This window comes from Delphinus delphis, chromosome 4 (assembly GCF_949987515.2).
Source record: "Delphinus delphis chromosome 4, mDelDel1.2, whole genome shotgun sequence".
NCBI classification, from domain to species: Eukaryota; Metazoa; Chordata; class Mammalia; order Artiodactyla; family Delphinidae; genus Delphinus; species Delphinus delphis.
Window position 1 is genome coordinate 27,770,741 of NC_082686.1, and position 24,403 is coordinate 27,795,143.

Sequence of the window (24,403 nt, forward strand, 5' to 3'; positions counted from 1 at the left end):
TGTTTCCTCCTCTAGCATCCTGTCCAAGTTCTAGGTAGGATAAAGGGCAAAGGACAAAGGGTGTCTGCTAAATGACTCTGTGTTCTTTAATAGGCCTTATCTAGTGACTTCCACTTAAGGCCTCACTGAGCAGAACAAAGTCACGTCTCATGTGGCCACTCATACTTGCAAAGGAGGTTGGGAAATGTATTTTTCAGCTAGGCAAAAAGCTTTTCTGCAAATCTGTTGCTAAGGAAAAAGAAAAGAATGTACTGAACAGGCATTGGCAGTATCTGCCATGCCATCAATGAATTTTAATTTCCATAAACATCTTATTAAAAGCTGAGATAACTGAGACTAAAAATAAATTACATAATAAAGTATATAAACAAAGGTCATATAAAATGCCAAAAAGAATCAAAATAGTTGAATAAAAGAACTGAACTGCCAAATTCACAGTGCTGAAACATGAGAAAAATAAAATTCTCTTTAGACCTGTCAACTTTTCTACTTTCATTTTAAAAATTACTATTAGCTAGCAACGGAACCACGACTAACTTACACAATACGCAACATTACAAATTAAAGATATATACAAATTTTATAGAAATTCTCCTTATCTAATTGCAATGTCTTATTTTAGTGAACATAAAATATTTCAAAGATTTTACAAGCTTGTTTGTAATCACCCCTACCAGCACTCCAAACTCCATTCTTTACACAGAATATAATTTTCCTCAACTGCAATTATTCAATCGTGTATCAGGAAAAGACTGTTGAATACCCCAAAGAAATCAGTCATGTGTACAAATGATGCTCGCTATTATTTATAACGCTGGAAAAATGGAAACAATGCAAATGTCCTTCCACTAAGGAAGAGGTTCTAAACTGTAATGTGCAAAAGAATACCTTGATAAATTTGTCAATAAAGAAGATTCCCAGGCGCCACACCCAGAAATTGTGATTCCAGGGCCATCTGGATCTGCTAGGGGATCTGTTAGGGAATCTGCAATTTTAGGAAGCATCTCAAATGATTTTGATATAAATGAACCTAGAAGCACAGTTTGATTTAAGCAAACAACTGTATATTTTTAAATAGCAAATATATAATCTATATAGCAGTTAATCTTTACAAAATCATATTAAGCTAAAGTGGTAAAATACAAAATTTTGTGTGTATATGTTAATAAGTACAAGGTAAGATGTAAAAAAGAATGTAAAACCCAGAAAAGTTTACAGAGCCTGCATTGCATTAGACTCCCAATTCTTCTCCCATCTCTGTACCCACACCCTTTGCCACTTCTCACCTCCTCTCACTAGAAACACGATATATTTCTTTGTTGTACTGATGATAGGCTTGGCCATGTGACAAGCTTTCATCAATGGCATATTAGCAAACAGTATGCAAGCAGACATGAAATGTGCTTGCGTGGTTGGGCTTCCCCTATTGAACTTCTGCAACTTCCTCAAGAAGAACATAAGCTGGGTAGCCCACTTGTTGCCCCAGAAGAATGGGGCATGTGAGAAGAGCCACCCCAACCAACCAATCTGAACACGATGACAATATTTTGGTATGCCACTAACTTTTGCTGTGGTCTGTTACACGGATAGTTGACTGCTAGAGAGTATAATAAGAATACTGAGTATTTTATGAAGAGAAGCAATGTCTAAAACTTTTTTTAATTAATTTATCTATCTATCTCTCTCTCTATCTATCTATCTATCTTTGGCTGTGTTGGGTCCTCTTTGCTGCGTGCAGGCTTTCTCTAGTTGCAGCGAGCGGGGGCTACTCTTCATTGTGTTGTGTGGGCTCCTCATTGTGGTGGCTTCTCTTGTTGTGGAGCATGGGCTGTAGGCACATGGGCTTCAGTAGTCGTAGCACAAGGGCTCAGCAGTTGAGGCTCATGGCCTCTAGAGCTCAGGCTCAGTAGTCATGGTGCACAGGCTTAGTTGCTCTGTGGCATGTGGGATCTTCCCGGACCAGGGCTCAAACCCGTGTCCCCTGCATTGGCAGGCAGATTCTTAACCACTGCGCCGCCAGGGAAGTCCTAAGACTTTGTTTTCACTTAGTATTTTGTTCATCTTTCACAATAATGTCAGCTAAATATCCTAATAAAATAATTCAGGTGCATGGTTCTTCATCTCATGAATTTTGACTGAAAAATGAAACAATAAAGAGAAAAGGATGAGGGTGGGGAAGAAGGCAGAGTGGGAAGGAGAAAAAGTAAATGTATTTTCTTAACTAAGTTAGCAAGAAACAGGACTGAGATCGAAAGAGGCGAGCTATGAGAAAAATTCTAAGTTTATGGTAGAGAAGCCACCTCATTTGTCAAGTTTTCCCCTTTGTTATTGGCATCTTCCAGCTGTGCTTTTCCTATCTTTGAAAATGTGCACCTTCATTTCCTACAATTATATGTTTTTGTTGCTATTATTTCTGTTGTGATTAAGACCCTGGTCTTCTTTCAAGGTCTGCACCTTCTTATTCACCAAACTTCTGGTCTGATATACCCTGATCCTCAACTAAAAACGTCCTGCATATGGTTCTCTCCTCCTTGACTAGCGATTTTGGATCCAAGGTGGATCTAACCCACTATCATTTCTAGAATTCCTTTTCTGAGCTCTGAGGTCTTCCTTGTGTGGATTTCTTATCTACTAAAGTATAAGGAGGTGGGTGCAACATGTTCACACTGCTGGACCAAGAAGACCAAGACACAATGTTCAAAGAGATTCAATGGCTTGCAAACACTACAAAAATCAATAAGCAAACAAACCAAGACTATCTACAGGCCTTCAGATTCCTTCCTCGATGTAATCTTTACTGAGTGATGACATCCTTAAGTACCTACTACGTGCAAAATCCAGTACTATGCACTTCAGGGAGAAGAAGGCATCAGTAATTTCAATATAAAGTAAGGATCAGAGTGTTTCACAGAAATTCCGTCTCCCCACCCCACCCCCTGCCGTTCATCCTACGTAATGCTGGGTCTGTTTTAAATCTGTTTAAGTAAGACTACAGCATATTTAACATTGGTGTAACTTCTTGAGAATGCAAAAAATGATCACTGGCTTAAGCCAAAACAGAAGACAAGCATTTATTATGCTCCTGCTGTATGCCAGACTGTTTTAAGTGCTTCCGGTGTATAATATCATTTAATACACGTGCACGTGCACACACATAAACCCTTTAGAAAGTTACTCTCATTTTATAACTAATAGAATATTTAAGAGACTAATGAGTACAGAGACAGAAATGACTAATTTTTCAACTTCCACAGCCCATGTCTCTTCCACATTTTCTCTATGGTATCTGATTTTGCAGATTAAAGATTCAGTGAAAATTGAAAACTCAGCCCAAAAATCCATTACTATGCTGACATAAAATACTTAGATAATGGTACAAGAAAACTGGAGTAATGATGACCACAAGGCAGGAAAGCTTTCTGTGTTAAGGGGTGAGTGACTCTTAAGTCAGTCCTTGGTTCCTTTGACTGAATTTCTAAATATAAACAAAACTTGGTTTAGTGCAAAAGAAAGAAAGACAAAGGTTTTCATCTTCAGGGGAAAATACAGTAACTCTTAGAATAACCTCTAAAAAAACCTCAAAATCTCTAAGAAAAGAAGAAAAAAACCCAATTTGATAGAAAATCCCAAAGTATTCATAAGCTTCAGAATCACATGCCCTAAACTTCAGAATCAGCATTGCTAGGCACCAAATGGTAAACATTTCAAAGTTGCCTATCAATGAAAGGATTAACTATACTACTGCCTTTAAGGTACATAACCATACATATATCTATTTTTACAAATACCTTCTGCATATACCTAATTAACACTGAACTGCCTTACTTCATGTTATCTCTTACCATAACAAAAAGTTCCCAAACTTCATTGACAGATAATTTCAAGTACATAATATATCCTTCAAGTACATCTTTGTAAGACCCAAACCTGCCTCTAACCAGATATATAAGAAAAAAAAAAAAACTTCATTTCATTAGTCTTTTTTATTTTTATTCGTAATTTTAAGGAGGACAACATGATGACCTTTCATTTCCCGTCATATGTAATAATCTATGACCTCCCTGAGGAATTTTCCTACAGTACAACCCTTCTCATGACTTAAAGGGCCCTTTGCATGCCCCAGCTATCTCTAGCTTCACCCTGCACTACTTTCCCCTTCTTCCTCTTCCCTCTTTCATTAGGGTCTACAAAATACTATTCAACTTCCTAATTCAAAGGTCTAACCTTTCTGTTAAGGTTAGAGGTTCCCCTGACACTTACCACAGATTGTAATAACATACTATGTTAATCACCAGACTCTACATCAAAGAGAGCACAAGACTTTCTATTTCGCTCATCACTGTGTTCCCGATAACTAACTAGTACAGTGTCTGGCACACAGTAGGAACTCAATAAATATTGACTGAATAAATGAATATAGCAGAGTTTGCAGAGGTGAACTGGAGTAAGTCAGATCACAGGGCTTGAACTCATCCACAGGAAGGAGGTACAAACTAATTACTGGAGATGGGAACAAGAAGCATGCGTAAATCACGCCGCTTAGCAAATTTTCTACACTTTCCTACATTGCACCTAGAAGTTCACAGAACACTTTATAACCTAGTTCTGGTCCTGTCAATCCTGCCTGAAGGGGAGTGTACAGTACAATATTGTTCAAATTCCCAACTGCAAATAATTTACATATTAATCTCAAGAATAGTTGGGGTATCCTGTATTTTCCACTGCCAGAGAGCTAAGGTTTATCTCAATCTTGCTGGGTTAACAGCACTTTATTTTTTATTTATTCAAATAAATTAATCACATACCTCTATGGATGTATAAATCTAAAAGTATGCTTTTTTATTCTTCACTATTTACATTTAGCCTTAGAAATGCTAGAAATTCTGAATTTAAAGTCTTTTCCCACCTTTTTATTGAATCCAGAGCTACAATCTTAAGCATTATGTAATCCCCCCAAAAAAATAAGAAGTGAAGAAATGAGATACTTTGTTCGCCCTCAATAAATGTTTGTTTCCATCCTTCCTCACCTAAGAGTTCATACCCTTACCTTCCACTCCAGCCCTTCAACCAATCTAACATCTGCATGATGTCCATGCCCCTAATAGAATCTCCCATCCCTATTAACTGGCAGATATAAGACATGCATCAGAAGTAGAAACTCTAAACACAATTTTCCCCAAATATACTGGTACACAGCGCTATAAGCTAAGTTCACACAAAATTAAATACATATCTTGGCCAAATAAGAACCTAATATCATGAAACATGGTTTCTATGGCAATATGCATTTAGAGTTCCAAAAACCCAACTTGCAAAATCTTTTGGAACTGTGTTTTTAAATTAGAATGCCTACATTATGGAATATGTGGGTAAACAAAACTTCTGTGAATCAAATCATATCCTTGAACTGCAACGTTTTCAGTTTAAATAAAGTATATATTTAACTTGTTTTTGATGCTAATGATCTGGCTGATTCCTAATATACCTCTCTAAGATATATAAAATCTTTGTGTCCAATTAAATCTTTATGTGTCTCTTGGTTTCTGTAAATTTTCATAATTAACTTTCAGTCCAAAAATAAAATCCCTTATACTAATAAGTATGCTTTACGTAGAACTTTCAGACTAGAATACTACATAATTCCTAGCAGCTATACGTGTCACAAACAATTCCTTAAAGCAAATACAGTATTTGGTCACACTAATTACATTCATAATACATCCTACTGACTATTACGAACTCCGTTCTTCTAGATATAATGTTAGGTTTAATAAAGCTTTCTTGCCCGGACCCATAAAAGAGCCATTTGCAGAAGCCTTCAGCCTCCAGCACCTCAGCAAACTTGTCTTCCATCCAGTGGGCTTCAATCACAACCTCTCCAGTAAGAACTGAATCTCATACTTGGGGCTTAGTAAGACCTCTCCCAAATGTATTCCTTCCTTTATTCTTTAGAGTTCTCTCTGCACTTTAGTAGCCAATCATCTATTACTAGTTCAAATTACTGTGTAGTTTCTGTGTCCTAACTGGACTCTTACTCATACAACTTCCTTAAAAGCAATTTTTGTATTCTAATACTACGTTAATGATGCAATTCTGTACTTTTAAGAGAGTAAGTCTCAAAAACAATAGGAAGAGGAAAATTAACCATATATGCCAAGTGCTATCCAAGAACCACCGCTTACTGAGCACTTATTAAAAGTGTGTAAGGCACCAGAGATTTCATTATGTGGGCATGATCAATTAAATCACTGGCCATTGGTGACTGAGCTCAATCTCTAGTCCCTCTCCCCTCCTTGAACTGGAGAGTGGGCTGAAAGTTCTAACTCGCTAATCATAGTGGTTGGTTTTTCTGAGGCACAGCTCCCATTCTGAAACTATCTAGTCCCCCAACCAGGAGTTATCTCATTAGCATACAAAGACAGTAAATTTCTGTGGCAGAAACCGGGAGAAAAGACTAAACATTTACTTTTTATTTTACCACGCGGAGCCTCGTACAGCTACTTGCAGATAACAGAAGGCACCAAATTGTTTGGTTTCTTTGTCCTTGCTCATGGACTTGTCTTCGTTTAGAATGCTACCTTCAATCTCCCCATACATCTTCAACATTACCTCCTCTATGAGGCCTTTCCTGTTCTTAGAGCCTCTCCTTGGTCCTACCAATATATCCTGTATATACTTCACTTAACTTCTAATATAATGTATGCATTTCTGGCTCCCACCCACCAAACTATAAGTTTTTTTATAGTGTATTATTTATTTCTCTATCTGCTTAAGACAAAGAATAAATGAATGGATGGACATGATAATGAGAGTCGACTGGGTATCTAAGCAGAAATGTACAACAGGAATTGAAAACCTGAAACAAGAGTTTATGTGAGGGTGAAAATTTTATTTTGAAAATACAAACTTGGTAGTAATGAACATATATGACTGAGAAACTACATAATCTCTCAAAGCTTGCAAAGAAGAAAGCAGAAAATCAAAGACTAAACCTTCAAAAACTCCTACAGTTAAGTAGACACATAGTATATGGTATTAACAGCCAAATTTTACCATGCTGTATTGCCCAAATGTAAATAGTTTAAATATATGTACTGAAAGTACACAGCAAAAGCTGACAAGCTTACAAAAATCTTGCCCATAGCTAGGCCTACTTGCTACTGTCTTCTTACCCATCAATTCTCAACTTCTCTGTGTTTGTAGTACTTGTTCAAATATTAAATATTTTTGGCAGCATACTTGAAAAGGTTTAAAACTTTCACCACAACAAAATTCAACAACTCCTAAAGGAAGTGGTAATAATTACAACACAATTATTATTCCAGTACAACAATACTGTTGCATGGTATCTGCAAAAGGAGTTATCACACTGCACAGCAGTATCTCACCCTCTTGATTATCCAGGCACTAAGACATGCTCACAGGCAAAATATTGACAAGTTCCAATACATAATATTTATATGGCACTAACTTAAAAGTAAGCTATAATTGTTACCTCTTATTCACAGCAAGTATATTCCACTCTACAATAAATCACAAAACCTGTTCAGTTCAACATTCTGCTTAAGAGATACTAGAATAATTACAATACATTTACTAAGCTATAGCAAAAAAAAAAGTTTTAAACTATGATCATTCTTGGTGGCACATCTCTGAAGATTTGACAACAAAAAGGCTGAGAACACTACTCTTAAGACAAAGGCTATCAAATAAGTACCAGGGTCACAGATGGAATGTGGATGACAGCAGCAATAAAATCTATTCCGAATGTTTAATAAAGATATTTTACAAGAATATCCTGATATACATACATTACTTTCCTTGGCTGAAGCTGCAACTGCCAAGTTAGCTTCTGTAAAACACTACCATCTGTCAAATTAAGCTAACCTTGTTATTCTGTTTTTTTAATTTTGGTTACAACTGAGTTAACAGTTGGTTTTTGGTTTCAGTGCATAAAAGCTACACAATAGAACATAATAAATGTATATCTATTTTATATTTATGCAAGCTTCAGTAAAAATATAATAAAAATACTTTAGTTCAAGAAAGAGTTCCAGAAACCTCCTTTCCTGTCTTCCTTTAAAACAGTCCTAACTCAAGGATAAAAAAATACTGCCATCAAGTGGAGTATTAATGGGAAGGAGAAACTTTTCAATAAAGCTGCTGGTTCTCCAGATGAGAAAAATCAACTCGGACACCTACTTAGACATGCAAAATTCAAATCCAATTGGAATAAGACTTAAATACCAAAAGCAAAACAAGAAAAAGATTACACGGCAATAAAAGAGAGTATCTTTATGAAACAGGTATGAAAGATCAAAATAAAGGAAACTAATTACATATAAGACTAAATCAAAATGGACTCCTATTCATGAAAGAACAACATAAAGGGAGTAAAAAGACATACTGATAAACGGAAAAAGATATTTGCAGAATATGTAAGTTGGGGAAAAAAAAGTAGTATATAAACTATAAAGAACTCCTTCAAATCAAAAAAGGTAAAACAATCACCCTCCGAAGAAAAAAAAACAGAAACAAATGTGAATTTCGCAGGGAAAAAAAGCCTCAATGGTCCATAAACATATAAAAAGATAACCAATTAGGTTATCAACACCAGAATGGTTAAGTTTGTGTAACCATAAGTATAAATAACCACCACATATGCTCATATGCTTCCTTCTCTATCCCACCAAAGCATCACATGCTCAGATACCCTGGGTGCCCTCCCTCTGATGCCACAAGCAAAAATGGAAATATCATCAGTTCTATTAGTTCTGCAGCTTATTACCAACTTGAAGTCCCGGCGCCACTGTGGAAGCCCGGAAGTCAGTTCTGAGAATATGTATGGTACAACTAGAACAGGCACAAAGAGTGCCCATGACCCCAGGAGGCCTGTGCAGAGAGCTCCTTCTTCCCTCCAAACGCTGGAAATTTTAGACCTGAGGCAGTGGACTGCTGCTAATTTCCTTTCAACCCATTTCCTTGGCCCTGTCCTGACCCAAAGCCTTTCTCTAAGGTCTCATGGGAAGACATTAGGGGCCCTCTTTCTGACACACCAAGACCAGCTCAGAGGCCTCAGTGGAGGATACAGCAAGCCCCACACCTCCAGCCCAAGCTTGCATGTATTCTGGCTCAAATTATGATGCATAAACTTTTATATATGCAGGTGTATGGTTGGTTCTCACATTAGTGCAAGCACAGCATCAGATCCCGGCCACTAATGGTTCTTCATTCCTGGTCCCTCTCTCTATACTCCTCCCCCACATCTTTCCTCTTCACTAAGGACCTAGCTCTCAGCTCTGCAGCCAAACCTGTCCTCAAAGTTAGTGCCACTCACCCCAACAGAGCCACTTCCAGGCTGAACACCACCAACAAAAACCCAACAAATAATAAGTTTCTAGTTCAAAACAAGCTATTCTTCTGTCTCATTCTCACATGGACCAAAAACCGTAAGAAAAGTCTTTCTCTGCTCAATTGTTTACCTGTCCACAGTTCATCCCACCCCATCATTGGTCCCCCAAGTTCTTTCCAAACTTCCAAGCTAACTACAATGTGAAAGTACTTTTGTACCCTGTGGGGAAAAATACACATCATAAAGATTATTCTTGTGTGTGCTATTAATTATTAAAGTGATTAATGTTAGTCTGAGGCATGAAGAAGAAAAGGCTTTTCATTCCTCAGTAGTGAGCATTCTTTATGAGGTATTACTTTAAAAAATATAAAATGAAGGAAAAATTGTGCAATTTCATTTTGTTTTGTAAGCATATCAGTACATGCTCCTAAGTGTTTTACCTCTAGGAACATCTTTAACTTTTTTGCCATTTTCAGACTTGGAAAAATAAGTAGCTTTTGTTATTGCTGATCCTGTGAGAATGTAAAACTGAATAATAAATGAGAAACAATACTTAAAAGTCATCCAAAAATAGCCAATAAGCACATGAAAAGATGTCCAAAACCATTAGTCATTAGGGAAATACACATTGACACCACTACATACTCATTAAAATGGCTAAAATATAAAAATTGACAATACCAAGTGTTAACAAAGATATAGACCAACTGGAACTCTCATACATTGCTGATGGGAATGTACAATGGTATAACCATTTTGAATAAACATTTAGCCATATCTTACAACAATTCCACTCCTATGTATTTGTCCAAGAGAAATACTTTAGAAGTATATCAGGTAACAAAGTAACGAACTGTCCTTTAAAAACAGCAATAAAGAAGGATGTGAGGCAGTTAACAGAGATACCATAAAACATTACTAAAACTGGATGGAGAAATCATGGGGAAAATAAGGGAGGAGGATTAAAATGAAGTCATCGATAAGTTTTTCCACAGACAAAAGGCAGGCTGGGACTTCCTTGGTGGTGCAGTGGTTAAGAATCTGCCTGCCAATGCATGGGACACGGGTTCAAGCCCTGGTCCAGGAAGGTCCCACATGCCACACAGCAACTAAGCCCGTGCACCACAACTACTGAGCCTGTGCTCTAGAGCCCACAAGCCACAACTATTGAGCTCACATGCTGCAACTACTGAAGCCCACACACATAGAGCCTGTGCTCCGCAACAGGAGAAGCCACTCCAATGAGAAGCCTGCGCACCACAACGAAGAGTAGCCCCACTCACCACAACTAGAGAAAGCCCGTGCAGCAACAAAGAGCCAATGCAGCCAATAAATTAATTAATTAATTAATTTTTTTACAAAGGCAGGCTAAGGACATGGCGGGGGGGTGGGGGGCAAGGACCATAGGGTCCTGCTCTGTTTCACTATGACAAGATCAGGGTGTAGCAAGAAAACTCTGGATAGCTGTTTATAAAGGTCTCCTAGGGTGACATTAGCTTAGAAATTATTACATTTAAGGGTGTGATCTTATACTATCAGTGTCCCAGAATAGACTGGCATGTTTTAGTTCACAAGAGTAAAAAACAAGAAAGAAAATAAACCAAACCATTTGTTCATTTGTTAGGGGGTGAAGCCGAAAAAATAAATAAATTAAAAAAAAAATAAATAAAAGCAGCAATAAAACAAAAACATCCACTATCATCACTTCTAAACAACATTTATCATATGTCTTACCTAGTATAAGAAAAAATGAAATTATAGGCATAGAAATTGCAAATAAATAAAACTGTCATGATTTATTTATGATATCTTTTATGTAGACATTCCAAAATTATCTATGGAAGTATTAGAATAAAGTTTAGCAAGGTGGCTAAATATAAGATCACTATCCAAAAGCTAGCTGCATTCATACACACCAGTAACAAATAACAAACATTTTAAAGCACCACATATTATTGTTATCAGAAAGTATCAACTACATAGGACAAACAATGTGTAAGAATTCTACTGTTAAAATTATAAACTAAAAAAAAAAAAAAAAAAATTAAAGAAGACCTAAATAAAAAGAAGTATACCCTGTTCATGGATAGAAAGACTCAATCATAAAGATGTTAATGATCCCAAATTGGTATATAGATTCAATAAAATTACTAAAAAACTCAAACAGGGTTTTTCAGAGAACTTGGTAAAATTATGCTAAACTTTCTAAGGAAGATAAAGTACCATAATACTTCGGAAGAAGAGGGGCAAACTTATTTTTTCAGTACTAGAGATTACTATGAAGCCAAAGCAACAAAGACAGGACGGTATTCACAAAACAAATGACGGAACAAAACAGCAGAGGGTGAAAAAATTTTCCATAAAGCTTTTATATATGACAGAGATGGTCTGTCAGTTCAGTGGGGGAGAGCATTAACTTTTCAATAAGGTAAGATTAACAACAACAAAAAATCATATACAAAATAAAAATTAAATTGGATCCCTACCTCACACCAGGTACAAAATATTAAGTACAGACAGAATAAGATCTAGATGTTACAAACATAACTTTAAAATTCTTACTACTATATAGATGAATTTCATTTATATATCAAGGTGAAAAAAGTTTCCAAAGTTAAAACAACTAAAATTAAAAACATATACCTTCAGGAATTCAGAGCGGCAATAAAAAGGAACTCAAGGGGAAAATGAAAACAGGATTCAAGCTGATTACAATCTCAAATGAAAATGGAGGGATGCGATGAGGGGACTATACGGTTAGATATAGGTTCCTTTCAAAGTTCTCACTTGTGTTTTAAGTAGTGCATTCAATGTGTGCTTATCATTAAAGATTAATATGCTATTTCATAAGTAAATAAAAACATTTGCATAGAGAGCTGATCATGATCCAACGTTTATGATTAATTCAATTCTGTGTACTTCAGAACCAACTAGTGTATACATTATTAAAACAAATCCACAAAAAAATATCTCACCACCTGTGGAGGGAGTAAATGCAGAATTGGCATTACAAAAATAATAATGTAGACAAAGTTAAAAGTTATCCTAGCACATAGAGCAAAAAGGGAAAGAAATTATAAAATGAAATTTGAAGCAAGGTACAGAGATAAATGGTATCTAATATTCAAATAATGTAGTTTCAGAAGGAGAAAGAAAAAAGGAATAGAGTAGAAGTAATAATTCTTAAATATATATCTTTTTCCTGAGAAGAACACTAAAGTTTTCAGATCAAAAATCCTCGCCAGGATGGTTAAAAATACACACACACACACACACACACACACACACACACTCACACACACGTGTGTGAAATTTCTGCACTCTAAAACCAAAGAAGAAATCTTATAAGCTTATACAGAGGGTTAACAACTTATCTACCAAAAAAAATCAAACGGTATTAAACTACACAGAAAAACATAGTTAAAATTAAACACCTAAACACCTATTTTTAAAAACTTATTAGCTACTAACATGTAACACAATTAAGTAATATTTTTGATGAAAGGTATATTGTAAAAAATTTTAAATATCATCATTTAAATTAGAATTCCATATTATCCCAACAAAATCAAGAATGCTATAAGTAAAAGTATGCTAAACAGTCTTATCTTATTGAGGGCACAGGGAAGGAGAGAAAACTATTAATTATTTATAGAAAAAACATGCTTAAATATATTCGTTTAGAATTAAAAGAGCAGAAAAGGCTCTTTAAATAAATCAAAGTCAGAGGGCAATAAAAGGATTAAATTTGTTATCACTATATATGGAAATGACGAAATCTTACTAAAAGACCAGCAAAAACACAAGTTTGGATTAGATCCATTAGAAATACAAAGATAATTTGATGAAATTACATTAAAAGTAGAGATGTCAGTATCTCTCAGAATTTAAGACATAAAGAAAAAAACATGAAATATTCAAATGACACTATAAGTGTTCATTTAATATATAAATATAGAACTCTATAACTCTCAAAAAAATACATATCCTTTTCATATGATCATTAAAACCTCATGTACAGGGCTTCCCTGGTGGTGCAGTGGTTGAGAGTCCGCCTGCCGATGCAGGGAACACGGGTTTGTGCCCCGGTCCGGGAAGATCCCACATGCCGCGGAGCGGCTGGGCCCGTGAGCCATGGCCGCTGAGCCTGCGCGTCCGGAGCCTGTGCCCCACAACGGGAGAGGCCACAACAGTGAGAGGCCCGCGTACCGCAAAAAAAAACAAAACAAAAGACATGTGATAAAGAGTCAACATCTAAATCTGATTTCAAAGCATTTTAAAAACGTGTAACTGTAAGGACATTTCATATTACAATGAAACAATACATAACAGAAACTAGTATTAACCCTAGTAGTATTCTGTAATCTTAGCTAAAACAATGAAACAGTTTATGAGTAAAGAGGTGTAAAGATTGGCAAAGAGGAGGTCAAATGATAATTATTTGCAAATGATATGGCCTGCATACAAAGAATATTGAAGAATATCAACAGAATAGTAGAACTAATGAAAATTCATTAAGGCAGCTGGATACAATGTTAGAATAACAAATCAAAATTAGGTGAGAAAAGAAAGGAGTAAAAAGGGAATAAGCAGCTGGATCCCTTTCTCTCTGCAAACCAAGTCTTATGCTAATACCAAGATAACCAACTATTTCATACTAAAGAATATCCATTTTATATAATGTTTAGAGTGATTTATATAATGTTAACTGTCCCTTGAAATGTTGTATTATATTTTTATAACTTTAGATAATACCTAAATTAGAAAATACCACATTATTTTAACTAAGAAATTTACCCTGAATTCAGCTTGTATTGTTTTGCAAGTTTTGTTTTAACTCTTAATTTGGTTAATCTGTGACATCCTTCCCACCTAACCCCCAGTATAACTAAGTGAAAGTTGACTGTTGATCCATAAGATTCCTTCTGCCTCCATCCTCTACTATTTCTTTTTTATCCTCCCTGTCTGGAATAAATGTATGCTTTGCTACACTAAACACTCAGATCTTAAAAAGTTGCTCATGTCTAATCATACTAACTTTAAGGCTTTAAAAGAAGATTCAGAGGCATTTAATGACTTGCCCAAGGTCATAGAAAGGTGATTTAGATCAACCCACATCCTAGTCTTTTCACTACACCATCTTTATTCTAACAGTTGTCCACAGTTTCGAGCTTTCATCGTTTCTCAATAATGTTAAATCGTGAGATTCAGTTAGGGAACTAAAATAACCCCTGCGCTTGCATTCCTTTTAGAAAACACTCACTCATTCATCAAATATTTACTGAAACCTACTAAGTGCAGGGAGCTGTTCTAAGCCCTAGGGTGAAATGAAATAGGCAAAATACCTTCCCTTATGAACCTTATGTTTTATTTAACTCAGGAGGATACATTTAATGAAAATAGTATCCAGCTCACTTAACTCTACAAATTAATTTGGTCCCTGAGAGGAAGGCTACTATATTGCTGCCCTAAAGAATCCTTATTTGGTAGTGTATATATGTCAATGCTACTCAGCAGCATAGCACAGGAAGATCAGCTTGGTGCTTTGCCACCACCTAGAGGGGTGGGATAGGGAGGGTGGGAGGGAGGCTCAAGAGAGGATATGGGGATACATGTATGCATACGGCTGATTCACTTTGTTCTACAACAGAAACTAGCACAGCATTGTGAAGCAATTATACTCCAATAAAGATGTATTTTTTTAAAAAATCCTTATTTGGGACCTGAATCTATGAATCAAATTTCTGAGATGCAAGGATCCTACACTTCGGTAAATATCAAGCACAAAGGCCGAATACACATGTTCAAGAACAAAATTATGACAGATTTTAACTGTAGCTAATCTGCTGCCAACTCCACTTCACCTGTATCATCTTAAACCTCAAAAAAACAGCTCTCTGCAGTTACAATTAATCTCATAACTCCCTGCCATGGCTAAACTTGAGCAATCAAGCAAAGAACACATCAGAGGAAAAGACAGCCCTTGCCTTATGTTACCCTGTGACAAGCTACTCTGTAGGTGACAAAAGACATATGAGTGTTGTGCTTTTTTTTTTTTTAATCATACATCCTTCTGGAAGAAAAAAAAATCTTGAAAAATAGAAAACTGTTCCAACTACCAAAATATGGCTCTTTATATAAAGCTAATATTATACATGAGCATACAACACACAATTTTTTAAAGGACAGCAGAAAACAGGCTAAGATTTTGGTTATGCAATATGCACTAGGCAATTCTCGTTTTACTAATAATTCATAAAGTTTCTAATTTAAAAGCAAAGAGTTTCACTTTTGTTTCTTCTAAAGTAGTTCATTTCCTAGTTACTAGCTTGAAGTCTACTTCCTAGTTACTAGCACGGTGGATTTAAATTGTCAATTCATTTTAAGTGGATGGTTTAAGGTATTTGAACCTATACGAATATTTTTAAATAGTTCTGAGTAACAAAGTAATAGTATATTGATATAGAAAGCAAACACATTACATGTTTCTTTTAAAAATAATACATAAACACCATGATGGAAGTATAAAAATAAATGCAATTGTATTGCTCTAAAAAAATGTCCACAGTATCAATGAGATGATCTGACAGACACACACTAAAAACAGCATCATAATGGTAATATTTTAGACTAACAACTACTCCCTTTGTTTAAAGAGGGGACTCAGTAAACTAGGAAACTGGACTTGGTGGCCAGGACCACTTTCAGTAATTTGATTCTTGATTCACAATTTTATGCATAAACCTCTGAATTGGGCAGATCTGCATTACCTAATTTTATGCTAAAGAAGTACTTTAGTCCAAAATCAATTTAAAAAACTCACAAATTTCTTGCCAATGTTCAAATTTAAGAGATGTGAAAAATAGTTATATTTCCCACTTTGTAACACATAGCCTTTAATATTCAACTTTGGACACAACTATAAACAGAAGCGACACCAAACCTATTAAATATTGCTTAGTATACATATGACCACAAGATTCTCCTCTAAGTGTTAAGACTTTGTCATACTCAACATCAAAAACTGAAGTTTAAGGTATTCCAAACAGAATGGAGGGGATTAGGAGATAAACTGTTCTAAACTCCCATTATTAAATCTAGAATTATTTCACTGTAAATAAACTGCAGTCTGCAATAGTCTTCTAAATTAACCAGTACAGCACACAAGAGTTCCAAAGACAAGTTTCCCAAAGCGCCTAAACTAACAATGCACTATCCTTGCTTTCCAAAATTCTTGAGCATCTTCAATTACCTCAAGTACTATAATAAAATTCTAAAAATAATCTCAAAGCAAAAACTTAGCAAGCTGCGTGTATACACATAGTCAGCAGGACAGCAGCCCTTATTCTAAAATCAAGCACAGGTAGGATATAACAATGCCAAAACTACAACAGGGTGGGGCATTCACTACTCTCCCAGAAAAATCAAATATACTTTTGGTAGCTGCTCTCTGTAAACGCTGGTTACCCCCATAATTCCAAGACGAGTAAAGCAATGTTTTCCTTTTGCCCAAAATGCTTTTCACACCAATGATCACCCCCCCCCCAAAAAAATTAAGTCATAGCCAACTACTTTTCAGGATATGGTGCAAGCCGTGATAGTGCACTTGAGATTCTGAAAGCAAAATCTAGAAAAAAAGTAGCATCTCTCATTACTTAACGTAAAAGATCTGAAACTTCACGCAGATTTTATTCTTAAGTGAGTGACCATTCGAATGTGTGACTAAGGCAAGAGTAAAGGGTGAACGATGGAACAAGGTCAAACTTAGGGGACAAAGGATTCCTGGAATAAACACGGCCAGAAAGGTTTCCTTAAGGGACAGTTTCTATATTCAAAAAAGAAAAAAAAAGAAAAGAAAAAGAAACGGAAGGAAGGAAGGAAGGGAGGAAGGAAAGGAACGAAGGGAAGGAAGGGAGGGAAGGGAGGGAGGGAGGAAGAAAGGAAAAGGAACCAGCCAAATCCTCTACTTTTACACCGAGTCTACCTGGTTAATGTACCTGTCCCGCCAGGCCGACTATTCAATTCTGGTGGAGACCCTTTTGCAAAATAGCAGGCCTGGAATGTTTCTACCTTGGAAATAAAAACTGGGTTCAGAAGGGATGACAACTGGCTATTCCTTTTTTATAAAAGAGGAGGAAGATAAAGTTTAATTAAGAAGCCATATAGAGGAGTGTAGGAATGTGAGGTCGCGCTCAACCAAATACCCGGCACCGTCTGTTACAGGAAAACAATCGGCAAGAAGGAAGTGGACTGAAACACGCTAACTACACCCCGCTTTCCACACGCAGCCCGGAACTGGGCGCGACGCCCCCAAAGCGCGTAGGGGCGGGGGGCAGCAAGGGGGAAGCCCAGGGCAGCGGAGGCCCGGGCGGCAGCGGGGGAGGCCGGGGAGGTCCCGGCCGAGGCGGGTGAGGGCGGCATGTCAGAAGGAGGAGCGGGGCCGGGCCGCACCGGCTCGCGGCTTCGCCTCACCTTCTGCGCCGCGCTCTGCTGCAGCACGTTCTGCTCCACGGTCATGGCCCCCGCAGCGCCGGCGGCGACACCGGCGGCGGCGTCCGGCTCCTCGAGCCTCCGCCGGCCCTGACTGCCACGCTCCGCCGAGCTCCAGGGAGCGGCGCGGACGGCCGGGGAGGACAGCGCCCCCGCCAGCCAGGCGCGAAGGCGATGGCGGCCGGCGTGCGCGGGCACCGCGGGCTGGCGGCCAGGCGCAGACAGCAAGGGCCACGGCGGCGGCCCCACGACTCCGCGCGGCCCGCCTCAGCACGGCTCGTCGGCCGCGGCCCGGGCCATGAGCGGGGCGGCGGACACTCGGCGCGGGAGGGCGCGAGCAAGTCCGGACGCGTCACTCACGCGCTCCTTCGCTGGCGGCTCGCGGGCCACTGCGGGGAAGGGAGAAGGGACAGAGGGAGCGGCCGGAATGGCGCTGTCCTCCTCCTCCCGCCGCGACTCCTCCTCCCCTCCCCTCCCCTCCCCCAACAGTCGTCACCGCCCCCGCCCGGCGGCTCCTCCCGCGCCGAGCCCCGCCCTCCGGCCGCCCTAACCCTACATTATGACCCGCGGGGCGGTGGGGCGGGGCGGAGCCGCCCCGGAGCCCCACCCCCCGTACCCGCGCTCCCGGGGGTGGAGCGAGGGAGCGCCACGTGGGCCGGGCCTCGGAGCCGCCCCTGCGGCAGGTTGCGCGACGCCTGCCCTTGGCTCCGCGATGCTCCAAGCCGAGGCGGGAGGGCAGCGTTTCTCTCTGTGCCCAGAATTTGTTAGATCGCTGGCTTTCCGAACTCCTCCAAGACAAAACATTTCTCTCCAGGCCGCATAACGTCCCAAAACCGCTTTGGGTCCCGAATCCCAGCTCCTTTCTATGTCTCTGGCCTTTCTAGGAATTTCACAAGCAGTATACTCGCCCGAAGGGAAAAGTCAAGTGTGGTTTAAGCAAAAGGCTGTCAGAAGCCCTTATACTGGAATGTACTTTATTCCTTAACTAATCATTACGTAAATGAATATTGATATTCTCTGTCTACTTCTTTCATTCAAACGTGTGCCAGTCACTGCTAGGCTCTGGAGAAATAAGGTATATTTTCCAAAGGTTTGATATAAATGAAATACGGTCTATACAACAGACAATATTACAAAAGTATCACTGCTTAGATGGTATACATCACCTAATATCCCAGTTGCCAAACAATTATCTGTTAACCACCCTGCTTGGAATACTTGACTATATGTGGCATTGTAAGGAAAACCTAATATTGAGAAAGCAATCTGTAGCCTCAAAAATATCTTAAGTTTCAGGAGCTAATCTGGGGATAGGAAGCAGATAGGGACGTGAGGGTGATGGTGTGGCGGGAGAGGGGGAATAATCAGTGCGTATTGTCACAAATACAATGCACACATATGCAAATCTGGATACAGTTTTTAATCTGATGGCAAGAAAAGCAAGTTTGGTACGTGATCATTGAAATATCAGGTTTTATTTAATAATCATGGATTACAGTAACTCCTAAGGTTTTGTAATCAATCTGTGCACTTTACAAACTGTCTTTGCTCTGCACCCTTAGATGTCTTCAATCGCTTTTGAGGTCTTTCTCTTGAGTCTTCATGTTTATTTGCTCATTTGATTTTGACAGATTACAAATTTTATTTTACATCTTTAACAGAAGAATTTGAAAGATTGTGAAGTGGTTGGAAACCCAGAATTTTAAGGAATAATGCAACAGTTCTGATAGAATGCACACATTTTTTATAACACTGAGACCCAAAGAGGGTGACTTGTCAACAAAAGCTTACTACAGCCCATTTTTCCTCATTTATAGATGAAAATTCTTTCTACATATCAACTCCAAGTTTGTCTGTGTTACAGATTTTTTTTTAAAATCTATCCAGTTCATGACATTTGAATTTAAGAAAGTTAAATTTAACATAAAAATCTGGTACCGTGGTTTTATAAGGATATTGCCAGATACTAGTTTAGTTTCTAGAATTTGGCAATAAATGTTCCTCTGAGTTAGATTTTATTTTTTAATTTTTAGTTTTTTAAACATCTTTATTGGAGTATAATTGCTTTACAATGGTGTGTTAGTTTCTGCTTTATAACAAAGTGAATCAGCTGTACGTATACATATAACCCCATATTTCTTCCCTCTCGCATCTCCCTCCCTCCCACCCTCCCTATCCCACCCCTGAGTTAGATTTTAGTTCCACAAAAAATTATCTTACCAGTGCTTACTATACTATTACCAAATAAAACTCTTTATAGGGTAATTTGTACCCTAATCACTTTTGATGGTTTCCTATTTAATTTTCTTTAAATCTTAATTGTGGTTTTGTAGAACTTTAAGAAGTAAATTTCATGTTTCCTTATAGGTATTTTTTTTTTCCAGAAAGCATACAATCGGAATGAATAGAGGATAAAAATGTGAGAATTTGAGATAAATTTGCACATAAGACGCATTGCCAGATATCCTAAATCATTGTTAAAATGTGCCCCAGTATCAGTTTTGCTGTTCATGCGTCAGCCTTAATATGGATGGTTGCTGGAATTATATATCCCCATTATATTATTTAATAATTCCTAAATTATTGCATTGCTCTGGATTGTTGACACTTAGGTAAGCAAGTAAGGTGATAAATTTCATATAAAATTTAATGTTTAGTTTTTTAAATTTATTTTTATTAAAGTATAGTTGATTTACAAGGTTGTGTTACTTTCTGCTGTACAGCAAAGTGACTCAGTTATGCACATATATACATTCTTTTTTAAACTCTTTTCTGTTATGGCTTATCCCAGGATACTGAATATAGTTCCCTGTGCTATACAGTAGGACCTTGTTGCTTAGTCATTCTATATGTAATCGTTTGCATCTACTAACCCCAAACTCCCAATCCATCCCTCCCCCAACCCTGCTCCCCACAAGTCTGTTCTCTATGTCTGTCTTGGCAACCACAAGTCTGTTCTCTATGTCTGTCTGTTTCTGTTTCATAGATAGGTTCATTTGTGCCATATTTTAGATTCCACATATAAGTGATATCATATGGTGTTTGTCTTTCTCTTTCTGACTTACTTCACTTAGTATGATAATCTCTAGTTGCATCCATGTTGCTGCAAATGGCATTATTTCATTCTTTCTTATGCCTGAGTAGTACTCCATTGTATATACGTACCACATTTTCTTTATCCATTCATCTGTCGATGGATATTTAGGTTGTTTAAATGTTTAGATTTTAACACAAAGTCTGTTTTTCTATTGTGGATCAAAATGATGTTTCTAACAATATTTAATATTATATCTTATATATGAACCAAGGACATTGGTATTATTCTATCCTGACTCTTTATTTCTTTTCATTTAGAAAGGGTGGTATTATTCTATCCTGACTCTTTATTTCTTTTCATTTAGAAAGGGTTTGAAAATCTGTTTCTGGACACCCAAAGTCTAATATGTTGCCAAAGCACATCTGTAAGATATGAACAAGTGAGAAACATTCAGTTCACAGGGTAGATTTGAACAATTGCCACAACAGAAGAGTGTTTTTTAAATCTACTTTGAAGAGGATTGGAATTATTTTTCTTCTTAAGGTGTATTGACATTCTGGGACAATTTTGTTTCCACCAATAAGGGAACCATAAGCAATCATTCAAAGAGGAGGTTTCTATGATGTCACAATAGCACCACTCAGCAATAGAGTGTTCAGATTGGAACCTGTAAGAGTACTTCCTGACTAATACATGCACAATAAAATGCATATTGAATTAAATGGACAGCCATGAAGGAGAGAAAAACAAGTGTATTTACACTTTTACAGTGTGTGTCTAACTCTAACTTCTCATTCCAATCTGACAGCTTTGTGGTCCTGGCAGCCATATTGTTTTATAAATATATCACTATTAGGATCTCCAGCCATCAATAATGCCTCCCACACTGAGAGTCTCCAGATGTTGCTTCTTTGGTCAGCATATTTGTTTGCTAGGGCAGCCATGACAAGATACCATGGACTGAGTGGCTTAAACAACAGAAATTTATTTTCTCACAGTTCTGGAGGCTAGAAGTCAAAGATCAAGGTACCAGCAGGGTTGGTTTCTCCTGCTGCCTCTTTCCTGGGCTTGCAGATGCTGCCTCTGCATATTTGGTTGACGCTCTGTATACACACTCCCCTGGTGTCTCTTTCTCTTTTTATAAGGACCAATCATATTGGATTAGGGCCCCACTCTAACAGCCTCATTTTAACTTAATCCCTCCTTAAAGATCTTACCTCCAAATATGGTTATATTCTGAGGTACTAGGGGTTGGGACAAACTATGAACTTTAAGGGAACAAAATTCAGCTCATAGCAGTTATATTTAGCCTACTTTACTTATAATCCTATACTTCATGCCTATGTGACGTCAAATATCCTGTTTTCCTGCCCCATCCCATAACCTCTTAGATTGTCAAGGGATGCATTAACACATTAAAAGATAGTATCTCCACATTTTCTGCCAATATTGACACTTCCAATTAGAATAGTTTTGAAAAACTGAAAACAGATTCTAGTTGAATGTGAACTATATCTTTGCAAGGTCTACTTTGAAAGCAAGATCTACGTGGAGAAAAAGCTATACTTCATCAACTGAGAGACAGTACAATAAAGTGGAGATTTCTTGCATGAATCACTTGTTCTTCTTACCTTGAACATGCTCAAAGGCATACTCTGACACTGAAAATGGTTTAGAATCCCAGACCCTTTCTCATTTCTTACCTCTCTTCCCCTGCTATAGTGGTAGGCAAACATTCCCTGAAATTATCCTATGACATATATGGGCAGAAAAAAACACATCAGAAAGTGACTAATGTCACTTTTCGAAACCTCCATCTCCCTTATTCAGGGCATATGATTACTACGTATGTCCAAATCCCAAAGAGCCACTGAAAGACTGATAGCTGGTTTATCTTGGCCAGCTTCCTAAAGCCTTCTGCATATTCCTTGCCTAGTTGCTATCAGGAACATTCCTTGCACTTCTATTGCTCTGCTCTGAATCACGGAAGAACTACCCATGCATATCCCATGCTCTCAGCTCAGCTGGCTTCAGAATGGATTGGCCAATGAAAGGGATAGGTGGGGTATTAGAATGTGAGAGAAAGGGAGAAGCCAGGCCATTCTGCTTTCTCCTTCTCCCTCTCCCCTTGGGGGCATCTCTTTGAGCTATGTCTCTTCGGTGGTTCCACTTTTCACCAGATTGACCTACCCTGGTTCAAGGTTCTCCTGGTGAAGCAAGTCCCTGAGCTCTGGAAACCTTGCCTCCTCCCATCATCTCTCCAAATTAAGAGTCATAATAATTTCTTGCTGTTGCTAAACTCTGATTTAACTCACTGTCCCTCTTTGGTGTACTCCTCCCTTACCTGTGTAACCAATCCTTTGAATTATCCCTTGATTTAAATATTCAGAGAGTACTGTGTTTTTCTGACACGACCTTTACTGTCATATGTTCTCTGGGTCTCAGTAATCTATAAAATGAGAATAATAATATAGGGTTATTTTGATGATTACATGATTAAGTACATGTAAAGTATTTAGAACACCATGAGGCACAAAGTAAATATATAATAAATGTGAGCAGGTTCTTGCTATGATTATTATTAGGGATTCCACATGATCTATAAATTGAGAAGTTAAAACCATTAGATGAACACCAAGAAGAATTATTCAGCTGGGTTTGAATATTCTGAGTCTAGGAAAACAATACAAGTAGCAGAGTTAAGTGAGATCAGTTTACAAAATCTGACAGTCTAAGAAGGGACTGTTCTACTGACATTTCTGTAATAGTTTCATATATCATATAATGTACAAAAGAATTAGTTTAGTTATTCCTGGGCAACTAGTTTACCACTAATTTCAGACCCTTGATGATCATTTGTGTTCTCTCTTGGATAGTAAAAAGGACACAAAGTTCAGATATAAATGTCTTTAATTTTTAAAAATACATACTAGAGATATGGCAAGTCAGAAATTTATTTTGGCACGAACAAAGCTATTAGCAAGTAGAAACAGAACAAAAGGAAAAAAAACCTTAAAGATTAGGCAGAAGTGCTACTCATTTTTGGATTCTGCACAATGTTTATGCTAAATAGGTGCTCAATAAGTGTAATTAAAATGAATTTATAAACAAAAATAAAACCAAATTTAGTGCTTCCCTCATGGCGTAGTGGTTAAGAATCCACCTGCCAGTGCAGGGGACATGGGTTTGAGCCCTGGTCTGGGAAGATCCCACATGCTGTGGAGCAACTAAGCCCGTGCACCACAACTACTGAGCCTGCACTCTAGAGCCCATGAGCCACAACTACTGAGCCTGTGTGCCACAACTACCGAAGCCCATGCGCCTAGAGTGGTGCTCCGCAACAAGAGAAGCCACTGCAATGTGAAGCCCATGCACCGCAACGAAGAGTAGCTCCCGCTCACTGCAACTAGAGAAAACCCATGTGCAACGACGAAGACCCAAAGCAGCCAAAAATAAAATAAATAAATTTTAAAAATAAGTAAATGAATAAAACCAAATTTTAAAAATCCCCTTTCCTACTTTCT

The 24,403-nt window shown here is 37.9% G+C and overlaps 1 protein-coding gene across 2 annotated transcripts in view; it reads right to left on the bottom strand.

Annotated features, from left to right (window-relative positions):
• The window catches only part of USP25 (ubiquitin specific peptidase 25), a 140,217-nt gene extending 121,980 nt beyond the window's left edge, over positions 1-18,237 (bottom strand). The window contains exon 1 of one of the 2 annotated variants that reach the window (XM_060010467.1): positions 17,825-18,237. In XM_060010467.1, the coding sequence (XP_059866450.1) occupies positions 17,825-17,869 (45 nt within the window). In that variant the 5' untranslated portion in view covers positions 17,870-18,237. The remainder of the gene's footprint in view (positions 1-17,824) is intronic. The other variant, XM_060010466.1, reaches the window with a different exon arrangement.
• Positions 18,238-24,403: the final 6,166 nt, after the last annotated feature.